Genomic DNA, 16,449 nt, shown 5'->3' on the forward strand with positions numbered 1-16,449 from the left:
ATACATTATCCTTAAATAGGAGAGATGCATTATGCCAGGTTGTACCACACGTGCTAAATATTATGATACGTGCAGTTCAACACAGAAATGTATATCTGGCTGAACTATCTTTGCCAGTTATCTTATCCCTTCTAAATTATATTTTTATTCATATCATGGGTTGAAAGGCAGTTTTAACAACAAAAATGTTGTTTGGGTGTGTTACCTAAACAATATGTGAGCTACAAAAAAGTGATTAGTTATTTTAACAAACGTGCCCAGGTGTCTTTCAGTGCTTCTCCTTTGTCCATATCATACTGACCACTAGTTACTGTGTTCACATCCACGTCCATGTTGCAGCCTCTCTCCACACATTGTGTTACATTACAAAGCAAATGACCATATATTTTCTGCAAGTTAAGTGCTGTTTTTGATCCCGTTCTTTAAAAGTGAGCATATTTGGCCACTTTACAAGAGACTGAACCCTGTGGATCTCTGGGGCCAAGCCTATTAATGTTTGATATGTGTAAATGTTGATAGACCACTGAACGGCTCACTGTTTTTTTTTTTTTGCTTTTGTTGGGCTGCAAGGAGACTCTCTTTCGAGGGGATACACAAAGAGAAGGGCCTTCAAGGAGTAATGGCTCAGTTAATTAAACCTTTTCTAATCTGCATCTGCTTTTCTTTCTTTTTCCCTCTGTGTCTCTTGCTCCCCTGTCTTCATGCTGAGAAAATGAGACGACAGAAGCTGTATTCAAATGTGATCCGTGAGCAGAACAAAAACATAAGTAGGATCCCCTTTCTACCAGCCAAGGACCTGGGAGGAAACAACAAGGAAGATGCCAGGATGAAGGTGCGTGTGAATGGTAGCCCATGTCTCGTTTCTATGTGAGAACGGCGAGTTGTGACTAAATAAGCGAAAACAGTGTGTGAGGATATGGATAAAGTCGCTGAAAGATTCTAAAGGCCCTGTCACACTTAGCAAGAATGACCAGGAATCAGTCTGATTCAGCCAGAATGGGGGAAAACAAGCCAAACTTTGAGGCGCAGTTGGGAGTTTGGACATTCGGACAGCTGGGTATGAATGCCGTACGATCACTTAGAATGTGGGCAGATCCCGCCACGACTGCTTCGTGCACACCCGTGCGTGTGCACATTATGGCACTCCAAACGTAGCTGCAAAACAGTACGAACCACATGATGCTGTTAGAATGCACGAAGATCAAAAATAAAGCACTCCGACTGCCGGATGAATGCGGTCGATTGCCACCTGATGTATAAAAGTCTGGACAGCAAACATGAGGAGAGGAGGGTGTGAGCCAGCGCTGTGTCTGACCTTTGCACAAGACCTGGCAATACTGTATATTGAAATACAACCAACGTATGGACTGGATTCATGTCATATGTGTCAAAGCTGTCAAATGCACTCTGTCACTGACTGAATGACTCACCCACTCACTCACTGCCTCGCTCCCTCACTCCCCACTCACACGCACTGATCTGTCAGCGGGACTCTGTGCCGGCAGAATGAAAATGTGTGTCCCACACATGATGGACCCCTTGCACTGTGCGAACGGACATAGCGCGGCGATGTTATGACACGGAGGGGCTGTGCGTTGCGCTGTCCAGTTGGAAGGCACGCATCACTACGTGGCAGGGCGTGGTGGATGAGGCATTTGTGAGCAGATGCTACCAGTTCACGGCGCAGCCAGAGTGAGAGTGAGTTCATCACAGGCTACAGCTCTTGGTCTGGTGACACTCCAATGAGCTGTGCTGTGGCACGCCGTGCAGGGCCTATGACTCACCGTGGGGTGTCAGCGCGATGTGGCGCTTCTGCATGTGGTGTTACAGCTATGATGATCATGATATTTCACATACATTATGTAATCCATGAGGGGGCATGACAATGTATCTGTAATCTAAGGTTTATTATGGATATAACACCCTTTTCAGATGTGTGCGCGATGCACCGCGGCTTTGGGACACATTAAATTGCAGGGACGCGCGGTGCTTTTGGTTTGATTGCGCGATGTTCACATGTAGTTCACAAGATGAATGCATGCCACAGACATTACACATAAGATATCCCCTTTGCGAACCCCAAACGGATCTAGTGGAGGTGCTCATAAGGCTCATCCATGCCACATTCTGAACATGCTGGCAGGAGGTTGACATGCCTGACCATGGCGAATTTCCCTCAAAGTGAACAGACTGTTTTGATGCTGTGAGAATAATTAGAAACGCAGTCAGAATGCAGTTAGAGTTCATCTTGATTGCCATACGATATTTTTCCACTTCGACTGCACCTTGACTGTTTTGTACATGTGCTAAATATTAGGACTGGCCACAGGAATTTCCCCCTACTGTTTGGAGTGCAGCAGAGTGCTGTCAGAGGTTTTTGATCGTGCCTTGACTTTGCCTGGATGGTGATCTGATATCATTCGGATGCATTCGGGCTCATTCAGATTCTAGTGTGACAAGGCTATAAAGAGGTGCTGCCTCACTGAGTATCAGCCTCGAAGTTTTAATGAGCTCTTCGCTGGACCAAGCACACTCTCTCCACAAAACTTTTTATCTAAGACCACTTATTGCTGTTGGACTTGTCCTGCAGAGGGACAGGGTTGCTCACATGACCTCCACCCTCCACCATCGGCTGGTAGGAGGTTAATTAACATGCCAACCCAGTCAGGCAGGCATTTAGCTGTTGTTCACTTGTGTTAATGTTTGTTGTTTTAGAAGATGCTGTACACATGTTCTCCTGACCACATTTCGTATGATATTATTTTGAAAGTTAAGGATTATATTTATGCAAATTCATACAAATTCCCATGTATATGCAGCAGGCAGATTTTCACTTTTAATGTTCAGAAATACACGTTTGTGTTTTGTGTTAATGTTAGGGTGAGAGTTAGGTTTAGATGTAGATTAACAATAATTATAAGTGAAAGAGGACTTAACTGAGTTCTACTGAAGTAGAATACGTGTATTTTCCTCTGTATTACATCATGAGACAATCAATAGACCAAGGTGTTTTGTCTGACATTTAGAAGGTAGCACGTTATTCCAATCTTTCAAAAAGGTAACAAATTGTTAGCAGAAAATTATAGACCAGTATGTCTGACGTCTCAAGGTGGAAACTTTGTTGAAAAATGATTAGACAAAGAGTGTGTTGACTTCCTGGAAAATAACAATATTCTGCCTTATATACTCAATACATACACAATACTACTCAATCTATGCGCTGTATATCTGCCGTTAGCGGCTGATATCTGCAACTGACAGGGATTTGCGGCTTGGCAGCAGGACTGGGACAGTGTGTAAAACAGATATTTTGCGTGCCCATCATGTCCACATCACGGACTAAAACACGTTGTAGCGACTGCATACAGATTGGCCACGAATAAAGCCTTTTTATTACGTCTGCTTGCAGCTGATTTGCGGTGGATACAAATCAGATGTGGCTGTGTTCACAGCTGGACACCGTTCTTTGTTTTAACCGGTTGCCACGCCGCTCTGCGCTGGATGCTGCGTATATAAAATAATTATTTTGTGGCGGATTAATCATTTATTCTGCAAATTGGCTGTTGAAAACGGCTCTAATCACCTCCTGAATCACAGAGGAAGCTGCAGCTGGGCCATCACGTGTGTGCACGTGCGCGCAAATGGCTAACAAGCTGCAGAAAGCATTTTGAGCTGTCTTAAAAGGTAATTATTTGACTTGTTTACATTGTCAAGACTTGATAAACAGCTGCTGTTTTTTCCTTCTTGTCTGCAGCTGTTACAGTATTTATTCCTGTTTATAACAGATTTACATTCTTATTATAATTGTTCAGACGAGCTGCGCTCTGGTGCGTTCCGCTGATGTCACCACTGCCCTGTTCACTGCTTGTTTACTCGAATCTTGTCCATGTCCAGCAAATGCTCCAGAGCCTGTATTGTTGGTGTGAATAGTGATGCCGACAGCCCGAGTGCACTTCTTTTATGACCGCAATGCAGATGCCGTGCACGCACAATACGTGCACGAAGTGTTGTGTGGGCCGCCAGAAGAGGTAGGTACTGCTGGCCCACCACCAGAGGGCGCCCTGTCTGAAGTGCGGGCTTCAGGGCACTGGAGGGCGCTGCCAACCTTCCAAGAGCGGCCGGGTTGACAGCTGTCACTCATCGGCTATGACAGCTGTCACCAATCATCTGCGCCTCACCCCACATAAAAGCAGGACGACACCTCCACCACGTCGCCGAGATATCGTTCTTCCAAGGAGGTAACTCTCTCAGCCTGAGAATTCCTAACCGTTGTTTGTTGATACATTGTTTGCAGCTGTCTTCCTGAAGGACCGGCGTATGCTGCGACTGCTTCGCTCTGCATTCCGCCAGATAAGTAATTAGACAGGAGCTGCACCAGCGTGTGATTAGAGGTGGAGGTGGAATAACCACCATCCATGTTACGGGGTGCACACACACCCACACCTGACTGTTTTTGCTCTTCGCCAGCAGTACCAGATCTGACACGCGGAGATGGTGGCCACCTGGGGAACTCGGGACCTGGCGGCTCCAGTATCCTCCTGGTTCGGTGGCGGAGGAAATCGTGTGGTTCCGGTTCTTCTCCAGACGGACGTCTCCTATCGTCGAGCCTGCCCACACGACACCTTTATTAATTGACCTTGTATTCATTCTATAATCTGCTGTGTGTAGTTGTGGCATTCACAACAGTAAAGTGTTCAAATTTAACTGCTCCTATTGTCTGTTCATTGCGCCCCCTGTTGTGGTCCGTGTCACTACACTTTCACAACAGGATATCTCGGCCAGCGTCATGGACTCCGAGGGGCGTCACCCATCTGTTGGACAGCCAATGGGAGAGCAGGGTGCACAGGCGTCTGCAGGAGGCGTGATTGGTGAGTTGCAGCACATCCTCACCGCCTTTAAGGCTCGGTTGGATCAGATGACTGAGCAAAACATCCTCTTGAACCGCAGGGTGGAGGCTCTCTCCGCACAGGTGGCAGCGAGCGCTCAGGGCGCTGCTGCAGCTCCTCCTCCTGCCGACCCTGTGCAGGATATAAATGTTCCACTGGTCGTTCAACAACCCCTCCCACCATCCCCTGAAGCATACATAAGCCCCCCAGAGCCGTACGGAGGTTGTGTGGAGACGTGCGCGGACTTTCTTATGCAGTGTTCGCTCGTCTTTGCACAACGTCCCGTCATGTACGCGTCTGATGCTAGTAAAGTAGCTTATGTAATTAATCTGCTTCGAGGAGAGGCACGCGCTTGGGCTACGGCGCTTTGGGAGCAAAATTCACGGCTCCTTCATACGTACACTGGGTTTGTGAGGGAGTTTAAGACCGTGTTTGATCACCCTAACAGGGGAGAGACCGCTTCAACTGTGCTGCTGTCAATGAGACAGTGACGCCGGAGCGCAGCCGCTTATGCAGTCGACTTCCACATTGCGGCCTGCGAGGTCCGGCTGGAATAATGCTGCGCTCTGCACCGCCTTCGTAAACGGACTGTCGTCGGTCCTGAAGGAGCACCTGGTGGCCAAGGACGAACCGCGGGAATTAGATGGGCTTATCGACCTCGTTATACGGTTAGACAATTGCTTGGAGGAACGCCGTCGGGAACGAGATGAGGGGCGTGGCCGGGCACGCGCCGTCCCTCTTCCTTCCGGGTCCGAAAAAGGTCCGCCCTTCCCACGCTCCATGGCCTCTACGCCCCGTGTGGCTACAGCTCCCCCTGCTGACGAAGCTATGGACACGAGCAGGGCCACATTCAGACCACCGAATAGACAGAGGAGGCTTCCCCGCGGGGCGTGTTTTGTTTGCGACTCAATTGAGCATCAATTGAGAGACTGCCCCGAACGGTTAAACACCAACGCCCGCCCCTAGAAACTGGGCTTAGGGTGGGCCAAGAAATTCACATGGGACATACACATATTTCCACACGACTCCCAGTTACAATCCTTAGCGGGGATTTAACCCTTCAGGCCCCAGCACTGGTAGACACAGGGTCAGAAGGGAATCTGCTAGACAGCAGATGGGCCAGGGAGGTAGGGCTCCCTCTGGTGGTGCTTCCTTCGCCATTGCAGGTGCGAGCACTAGATGGCACCCTACTCCCTTTAATCACACACAGGACACTACCAGTAACTCTGGTGGTGTCAGGGAATCATCGGGAGGAGAGAGTTTTTTGTGACTCCCTCTACCTCCCGTGTGATTCTGGGGTTCCCATGGATGTTAAAACACAATCCCCGGATTGATTGGCCATCCGGGGTGGTGGTTCAGTGGAGCGAGACCTGCCATCGGGTGTGTTTAGGATCCTCGGCCCCTCCCGGTTCCCAGGCTAAGGAGCAGGTCAAAGTCCCTCCCAATCTGTCGGCAGTGCCGGTTGAGTACCACGATCTTGCTGACGTTTTCAGCAAGGATCTGGCACTCACCCTTCCCCCGCACCGTCCGTACGATTGTGCCACTGATTTGATTCCAGGCGTGGAGTTTCCGTCCAGCAGGCTGTACAACCTCTCATGACCTGAGCGCGAATCGATGGAGACCTACATCCGGGACTCCTTAGCTGCCGGGCTGATCCGGAACTCCACCTCCCCGATGGGAGCAGGTTTCTTTTTTGTGGGCAAGAAAGATGGCGGACTTCGTCCATGCATTGATTATCGGGGGCTGAACGAGATCACGGTTCGCAGCCGATACCCGTTGCCTTTGTTAGATTCGGTGTTCACCCCCCTGCATGGAGCCAAAATATTCACAAAGCTGGATCTTAGGAATGCATATCACCTAGTTCGGGTCCGGAAGGGAGACGAGTGGGAGACGGCATTCAACACCTCGTTAGGTTATTTTGAGTACCTGGTCATGCCGTTCGGCCTCACTAACGCCCCCGCGACGTTCCAAGCTTTGGTAAACGACGTCTTGCGGGACTTCCTGCACCGATTCGTCTTCGTATATCTGGACGATATACTCATTTTTTCTCCGGACCCTGAGACTCATGTACGGCATGTACGTCAGGTCCTGCAGCGGTTGTTGGAGAACCGGCTGTTTGTGAAGGGCGAGAAATGTGAGTTTCACCGCACCTCTTTGTCCTTCCTGGGGTTTATCATCTCCTCCAACTCCGTCGCGCCGGATCCGGCCAAGGTCGCGGCGGTGAGAGACTGGCCCCAACCTACGAGCCGTAGGAAGCTGCAACAGTTCCTCAGCTTCGCAAATTTTTACAGGAGGTTCATCAAGGGGTATAGTCAGGTAGTTAGCCCCCTGACAGCCCTGACCTCACCAAAGGTTCCCTTCACCTGGTCGGATCGATGCGATGCCGCGTTCAGGGAGTTGAAACAGCGCTTCTCGACTGCACCCGTCTTGGTGCAGCCCGATCCCAGTCGCCAGTTTGTGGGTTGAAGGGACGCCTCTGACTCAGGGATAGGAGCCGTGCTATCCCAGAGCGGAGAGACCGATAAGGTCCTTCACCTGTGTGCCTATTTCTCCCGCAGGTTGACCCCAGCAGAACGGAACTATGACGTGGGCAATTGAGAACTCCTAGCGGTGAAAGAGGCTCTTGAGGAGTGGAGACATCTGCTGGAGGGAGCGTCAGTGCCATTCACGGTTTTTACTGACCACCGGAACCTGGAGTATATCAGGACCGCCAGGCGACTGAACCCCAGGCAAGCCCGCTGGTCACTGTTCTTCGGCCGTTTTGACTTCTGAATCACCTACCGCCCCGGGACCAAGAACCAGAGGTCGGATGCCTTGTCCCGGGTGCATGAAAATGAAGTCAAAACCGAGCTGTCGGATCCACCGGAACCCATCGTACCGGAGTCCGCTATCGTGGCCACCCTTACCTGGGACGTGGAGAAGACTGTCCGGGAGGCCCTGGCACGGAGCCCGGACCCCGGAACAGGGCCAAAGAACAGACTGTACGTCCCACCAGAGGCCAGGGCTGCCGTCCTGGACTTCTGTCACGGGTCCAAGCTCTCCTGCCACCCAGGGGTGCGTAGGACCGTGGCAGTGGTCCGGCAGCGCTTCTGGCGGGCGTCCCTGGAGGCTGACGTCTGGCATACATCCAGGCCTGCACCACCTGCGCCAGGGGCAAGGCGGACCACCAAAAGGCACAGGGACTCCTTCAGCCGCTTCCTGTGCCTCATCGCCCCTGGTCCCACATTGGTCTGGATTTCGTCACGGGCCTCCCGCCGTCCCAGGGGGCACACCACCATCCTCACGATAGTGGACCGGTTCTCCAAGGTGGCCCACTTCGTGGCCCTCCCGAAGCTCCCGTCGGCCCAGGAGACAGCGGATCTCCTGGTCCACCATGTCGTACGTCTGCATGGGATACCAACAGACATCGTCTCAGATCGTGGTCCCCAGTTTTCCTCGCAGGTTGGAGAAGTTTCTGCCGGGAGCTGGGGGCCACCGTGAGCCTCTCGTCCGGGTATCACCCACAGACCAACGGACAGGCTGAACAGGCTAATCAAGAGCTGGAGCAGGCCCTGCGCTGTACCACATCCGCACATCCGACGGCTTGGAGTGAACACCTGGCCTGGATCGAGTATAGCGCATAACAGCCAAGTGTCCTCTGCCACCGGCCTCTCCCCGTTCGAGGTGTGTCTGGGGTACCAGCCCCTTTGTTTTCCTGTGGTGAGGAGAGGTCGGTGTGCCTCGGTCCAGGCCCACCTGCGGAGATGCCGTCGGGTGTGGCGCACCACCCGTTTGGCCTTGTTGAAGGCCCGGACGAGGACAAAGACCCATGCAGGCCGTCGACGGTCCCCGGCCCCCGCATATCGGCCTGGGCAGGAGGTGTGGCTATCTTACAAGGGACATCCCCCTCCAGGTCGATTCCCCCAAAACTTCAGGACCGGTACATAGGGCCCTACAAGATCCTCAAGGTCCTCAGTCCCCGCCGCAGTGAGGCTCCAACTCCCGGCCTCACTGCGGATCCATCATCCGGTATTCCATGTGTCGAGACTGAAACCACATCACACCTCACCCCTCTGTACACCCGGTCCGCACGCCTCCTGCCCGTATCATCGACGGGGAGCCGGCTTGGACAGTGCGCCGGCTCCTGGACATCCGTCGAATGGGCCGGGGTTCCAGTATTTGGTGGACTGGGAGGGGTATGGACCCAAAGAACGCTCCTGGGTGAAGAGGAGCTTCATCCTGGACCCGGCCCTCCTGGCCGATTTTTACCGTCGCCACCTGGACAAGCCTGGTCGGGCGCCAGGAGGCGCCCGTTGAGGGGGGGGGTCCTGTTGTGTGGGCCGCCAGAAGAGGAGGTACTGCTGGCCCACCACCAGAGGGCGCCCTGTCTGAAGTGCGGGCTTCAGGCACTGGAGGGCGCTGCCACCTTCCAGGAGCGGCCGGGTTGACAGCTGTCACTCATCGGCTATGACAGCTGTCACCAATCATCTGCGCCTCACCCGCATAAAAGCAGACGACACCTCCACCACGTCGCCGAGATATCGTTCTTCCAAGGAGGTAACTCTCTCAGCCTGAGAATTCCTAAACGTTGTTTGTTGATACATTGTTTGCAGCTGTCTTCCTGAAGGACCGGCGTATGCTGCGACTGCTTCACTCTGCATTCCGCCAGATAAGTAATTAGACAGGAGCTGCACGAGCGTGTGATTAGAGGTGGAGGTGGAATAACCACCATCCTTGTTACGGGGTGCACACACACCCACACCTGACTGTTTTTGCTCTTCGCCAGCAGTACCAGATCTGACACGCGGAGACGGTGGCCACCTGGGGAACTCGGGACCTGGCGGCTCCAGTATCCTCCTGGTTCGGTGGCGGAGGAAATCGTGTGGTTCTGGTTCTTCTCCAGACGGACGTCTCCTATCGTCGAGCCTGCCCACACGACACCTTTATTAATTGACCTTGTATTCATTCTATAATCTGCTGTGTGTAGTTGTGGCATTCACAACAGTAAAGTGTTCAAATTTAACTGCTCCTATTGTCCGTTCATTTGAGCCCCCTGTTGTGGGTCCGTGTCACTACACTTTCACAACGCGAGGCTTTCATAATACACCCGTAATGTTGCCGTGATAATCACAATGCATCAAATCCATTTCATCACTACATGCGTTATACAACCGTGATTGTTCATCATATATTCGCTATACATTATTAATATATCCGTAATTCATACTGGGACATTTGTCATTTTTTGCCATTTTTGTTGCGGACAACAACGAATGCCCGTAATTCGTGTACTCAATTTATGCGCAATTAATCCTCTCCCAGTGGGACCGGGCCTTAGGAAAGCAAGGTCATGTTTAACTAATTTACTGTGTACTCTAGAAGAGTGGACTAGACTTTATGATGATGGATTACCATTTGATATTTTATATTTAGACTTTCGCAAAACTCTGATTCTGGTGCCTTTTACTAGATTTTCATACAAGCTGTATAAAGCAGAAATAATCAGAAAATTAAACTTTTGGATCGAGGATTTCGTCAGAGGTAGAAAGCAGGCTGTCTATATGAACGGTAGGGGTGTCGGAAAAAAATCGATTCACGTCTGAATTGCGATTCTTATTTATTACGATTCTGAATCGATCCAAAATGTCCAAGAATCGATTTTAAAAAGCATTTTTATGCTTACTCGCTGCGTGTACTGTTTGTCAGGCAATGGCTTCCGTACTGCAGCATCCCCGCGAGGGGAGGGTCCGGCGTGCTTCAAACATTCATGAGCTGTAGCTTAGCATGGCGGACGAAGAGCTAATTCAGCCAGCACCGTCTTTGCTGAAGGCAAATGTTTGGGCACATTTTGGATTTATTATTTGCTGCGTAAGAAGGAGCTTGACATGACTTATGCTGTGTGCAAAATCTGCAGAATGAAAGTCAGGTACTTCAGAAACACTTCACATCCGCAAGCCCACATGCTACGCCATCACCCAGAGCTAAAAGAGGGGAGCAGCGGTCTCTGCCGACTACTGACCAGCGCTTCACTAAACTGCCAGCCAATTCTGAACGGCAAAGCAGATAAGTAATTACATCTAAATCACGTTGATTACCTTGTAAAGCTACATTTCTTAAACATAAACATTTTTAAGTATATAACTATTTCTCAGAGCTCTTTGAATCGAAAAAACGATTCTGAATCGAATCGTCACCCCAAGAATCGGAATCGAATTAATCGTGAGTTTTTGTACGATTCACATCCCTAATAACGTAACACGTTTGTCATATCTCAGTTTTACCAGTGGAGTCCCTCAGGGTTCTGTTTTAGGACTGGTGTATTTTAGCATTTATAAATATTACCTGCAGTTTGTACCACTAAATGTAAAATTTTTGCAGACGATACCAAACTTTACCATCCTATTCTTTCTCTGGTTGATAATGGCAATGTACAAAATGATATTGATAAACTCATAGAATGATCAAATGAATGGTTATTAAGGCTTCAATAACAGCAAGTGCAAAGTTATGCATGTAAGTAGCAAAAATCCATGTTATCAGTACAATATGAATGGAAATGTAATGGACACTGTAAGTGAGGAAAAGGATTTGGGTGTACTGTGTAAATGATAAGTTACATTTTTCAAAATATATGTAAAGTTGCAGGCCAAAGCCAATACAGTTTTAGGCATGATTAAGGAGAACTTTATTCACATCTCAAAGGAGTCCTTTTTGATTTTGTTGGCCAAGCTTGGTCACCTCATCTGCAGAGGGACAAAAATGTTTTAGAGAAAGTCCAGAGGGGGGCTACAAAAATTGTACCTGAGTTACCATATGAGGACCGTTTGAAGCTTTAAAACTTGACCACCCTAGAAAATAGAAGAGTACGGGGTGACATGATTGAAGTGTATAAAATTGTTCATGGTCTTTGAAAATGTCAGGTCAGATACCTTTTTTCAAAATAGAATTTACCAGGGCTTAAGAGACCACTCTTTCATGTTGAGGTACAAAGATGTAAATATGATGTAAGAAAGTACTTTTTTCAAATAAAACATTAACCTTGTGGAGTAGTCGCCCTATCATGGGTTAATGCACCAAGTGTCAGTACTTTTAAGAAATATTATGATGACTTTTATGTTTAGAACACTTACAACATGTGCTTTATTGTACCTCTGTACATGTTTTATTTTCACACAAGAAATGATTATGAATTATGACTAACCAAGTGTCAGTCTGGTGTGGGCCTTTGCCCCTGTCCCAGCTGCCCGTAACACAGTGCACCAGACCCTTACACTCCCCTTGAGGGTAGTGAGCCCACATGGAGGTGACAACCATGTTGTTTTTTTGGTCTGAGCCCAACCGAGTCTCACGGTTGTAGACCTGGCCACCAGGCGCTTGCCTTTGAGCTCCCTGCCACAGGCCTGCCTCCAGAGGAGGCACCAATTTCCCTCATCCAAGGTGAAGTGACTTTGTCCTTTTTTGGTGTCCATCCTAAGAGTCTATTTGATTGCCCTTTGTCTGTCTCCTTACCTGGACCAGTGTGCCAACAGTGACCCTACCAGGAGCTAATGTGCCAGATAACTCGCAGGATCACTGGAGCACACAAATGCTCCACCATGATAAGGTGTTGATCTGGGATGTGCCCAGGGTGGTTATTACCCCAAGTGGAGAGTAGTGGTACTCACTCACATTGGGGGTAAGTTGCTCTGCTGCCTCCTCAAAATGAATGAATGAAAGATGACTTACCACTTTTTGTTTTTGCTTGGGTGTTCTGCCAGCTTGTTGTCAATGTTGTCACCATCTCCCAGCAGAATATACATAGAATATGTACAAATTTGGCACAAAATACCCCCCCGTACCACTTCTGTGTCTTCACTCCAAATTGCCATATACAGTAGTGTTCAGAATAATAGTAGTGCTATGTGACTAAAAGATTAATCCAGGTTTGAGTATATTTCTTATTGGTTACATGGGAAACAGGTACCAGTAGATTCAGTAGATTCTCACAAATCCAACAAGACCAAGCATTCATGACATCATACTCTGAAGGCTATGAAATTGGGCTATGGTAAAAAAAGTAGAAAAGGGGTGTTCGCAATAATAATAGTGTGGCATTCAGTCAGTGAGTTCGTCAATTTTGTGGAACAAACAGGTGTGAATCAGGTGTCCCTATTTAAGGATGAAGCCAGCACCTGTTGAACATGCTTTTCTCTTTGAAAGCCTGAGGAAAATGGGACGTTCAAGACATTGTTCAGAAGAACGGTGTAGTTTGATTAAAGAGTTGATTGGAGAGAGGAAAACTTATACGCAGGTGCAAAAATTATAGGCTGTTCATCTACAGTGATCTCCATGCTTTAAAATGGACAAAAAAAAATCAGAGACGCGTGGAAGAAAACGGAAAACAACCATCAAATGGATAGAAGAATAACCAGAATGGCAAAGGCTCCACCCATTGATCAGCTCCAGAATGATTAAAGACAGTCTGGGAGTTACCTGTAAGTGCTGTGACAGTTGAAGACGCCTGTGTGAAGCTAATTATTTGCAAGAATCCCCCCGCAAAGTCCCTCTGTTAAATAAAAGTCATGTGCAGAAGAGGTTACAATTTGCCAAGAACCATCAACTGGCCTAAAGAGAAATGGAGGAATATTTTGTGGACTGATGTGAGTAAAATTGTTCTTTTTGCTTCCAAGAGCCGCAGACAGTTTGTGAGACGACCCCCAAACTCTGAATTGAAGTTAGGTTCCAGTTGGGTGTTGAATACTTGAGATAATGTTTCAAATATTCTTCCAAAAATTACTCAAACTAACGCATGAAAAGAACATATGGCCAAGCGAGGCCTCTACAAGATTACATCTGATACATAATGGGCTGACCGTCGGTACATAGAAGCCAGCTTAGCCTTTGAAAAATGGGCCCGATGTACCACCTTAAACTGGATCAGCTGTGCCGTGTACCAAAGCGAGGATGAGCTAATCAGCCCTAGAGCAGAGACCCATGGCATCGTTAGATATGGGGAGGTCATAGCTTTTTTCCCAAGCCATCTTGGATTTATCTTGTAATGGGTTTTTAGATCCAGCATTAGATTATAGCCTAGAAATGAGACCTTTCTTTGATGGTTTAATGACATGATTCTGTCCTTGTTCTTCTGTCTCTTTGGTAGATGAAAAATTGGGCAATTGGGAAGTGAGAAAGTGATGTGCCTGAAGATAACGAAAGAAGTCAAGAGTTGAAAGATTGAATTCTCTTTAATCTGAGCAAATGATGCTACAATCCCATCCATCAGTAGATCCCTGAAACATTTGATACCATTTCGGTGCCAATGTTGAAAGCCTGAATCCATGATGGATGGCTTAAAAAAGTTATTAGCAGCAATAGGGCTCCAAACCGAGAAACTACAAAGACCAAATTGCTTTCTAAACTGAGCCCATATCTTTAGTGAGTGTTTAACACAGGGTTTTGAAAGATGTAATAAAAGTGGAACGTGGAGGCAAAGCAGAGTTGGATATGTCAAAATACTTGAAGAGGTCATGTTGCGTTATGCTGAAGAGGACATGCCCTTGAAATGGGTGTTTCAACAAGACAATGACCCCAAGCACGCTAGTAAATGAGCAAAATGTTGGTTCCAAACCAACAAAATTAATGCCTCGCAGATGTGAAGAAATCATGAAAAACTGTGGTTATACAACTAAATACTAGTTTAGTGATTCGCAGGATTGATAAAAAAGCAGTTTAAACATAATAGTTTTGAGTTTGTAGTGTCAACAGCAGATGCTACTATTTTTGTGAACACCCCCTTTTCTACTTTTTTTGCTAATAGCCCAATTTCATAGCCTTAAGTGTGTGCATATCATGAATGCTTGGTCTTGTTGGATTTGTGAGAATCTACTGAATCTACTGGTACCTTGTTTCCCATGTAACAATAAGAAATATACTCAAAACCTGGATTATTTTTTTTAGTCACATAGCACTACTATTATTCTGAACACTACTGTAGTTCAGGATCTTTCCAGGCTGTTTCCAGCAACAAACAAAAATGTCGCCTGCAACTTGGCTTGAAAACCAGGGACCCATTCGTTCTATACATTGATTTACTATTTTAGATTCCTTTCTTGACTATTAGGCATGATCCCAGATTTCTCAGTTCTTCAAAACAATTGCTGGATTGGTTGTCACAGCAACATGCGCAGGTTTATTCTGTGTAAGCAAGATTACATAATGGATTTAAACAGTGTTATTTCAGGACATCTTCCCAACCATGGCTGTGCTGTTCTTGCAGGAGGCAACTGTAGTGAAGTGAAGTGTGTTGATAATAACATTCCAAGTGGAGAGAATGTTGTGTGATTGTCAAAATCCTTTAGACATCTAAGATAATATTTGACATTCAAGATAACATTTTAGTCAGTGGGGAACAATTTTAATAATGTATTTGAAGTATTGAGATGTACAATGCTATGTCATTTTTTTCTCAAATGGGAAAAATGCAATTGAAAATGTGAATTCACAGCAAAACCCATCAGAAAATGCACAGGTTTACGTAAATAAATTGAAAATGGTGTGTTCAAATTATTTAATATTTTGCGCATTGATAGTGACCTAAGCAGCTAAGTGCATGTTGGCCTCAACTCAAAATTTGTGGTTTTGGACTTAGTGTTTTGCATTTCAACTTTTCTTTTATTATATTATTGTATTATTAATGTTCATATTTCTGTTTTACTTTAATCTGATTCCAGGTCCCTGGCGTGCTAGTAGTTAATCTGAATATTCAGTAAGATATTATAAAACTGTATATAAATTGATAAGTTTACTGAATTCCAAGCTGTTTTTTATTCTCCTGTCACATTTTTACTCACTGTATGCTCATTTGTCACTACATCTGCAAGAATGTGGTCGTTCTACTCTGAAGAAAAGGAAACATGATCTAAATATTTGCATTGATTGCACATAATCAGAATGTATCCAAATAACATGTTTTTTTTTCTGTAGGGTGCATTCTGAATGATAGTTATTGTTCCAAATGCAGGTATCTGACACAAATCTCACTCTTTCTCTCTCTCACTCCAGGCTTTAAAATATGCCAAGACAATAGCCAAGCCCACTGTGCTGTCCCAACCTAAACCGAGAGAGAAGAGCACCCGGATGCCCGCTCTCAGCCAGCTACCTACCTGAAAGACTTGATGGATCCCAGCTGGCTACATTGGAACGCCTTAGAAAGCGACATGAAGAAGAAAAACAGGCCGTGGCTGTGTTCACAAAGCTGCATGCTGTCTGAGGCAAAGTACCCAATATTTGAACTGTCCCACACTCTGATATACCTTTTTACTGCGTGACGAGGGATCCAACATGATGCATCATCATCAGATTTTTTTTCCAAGTGCATTAATAACAAGTCACAGCAACACTTTTTTTTCCAAACACATACACCCTCACATAAATATTTTTTTAATTTCAGCAATTGAAGTTGTGAGCCAGCAGTAGATTTAGCCTGGTCTTGTTCCTAAGTCATGAAATTATAACACTTTGTCAGGGCACCAGCTGAAATGGGTGGATGTGCTGGTGTGCTGGCTACAGGGAAATGTGAGCCTGCAGTTCACGTCCTTTGATAGTG

At 47.1% G+C, this 16,449-nt stretch overlaps 1 protein-coding gene across 1 annotated transcript in view; it reads left to right on the top strand.

Moving 5' to 3' along the window:
• The window catches only part of jhy (junctional cadherin complex regulator), a 95,831-nt gene extending 79,382 nt beyond the window's left edge, over positions 1–16,449 (top strand). The window contains 3 exon segments of the mRNA XM_034179111.1: positions 710–832; positions 15,906–15,970; positions 15,972–16,449. Of these exon segments, the coding sequence (XP_034035002.1) occupies positions 710–832; positions 15,906–15,970; positions 15,972–16,113 (330 nt within the window). The 3' untranslated portion in view covers positions 16,114–16,449.

The sequence above is a fragment of the Thalassophryne amazonica genome, chromosome 9 (genome assembly GCF_902500255.1).
Source record: "Thalassophryne amazonica chromosome 9, fThaAma1.1, whole genome shotgun sequence".
Taxonomy (NCBI): domain Eukaryota; kingdom Metazoa; phylum Chordata; class Actinopteri; order Batrachoidiformes; family Batrachoididae; genus Thalassophryne; species Thalassophryne amazonica.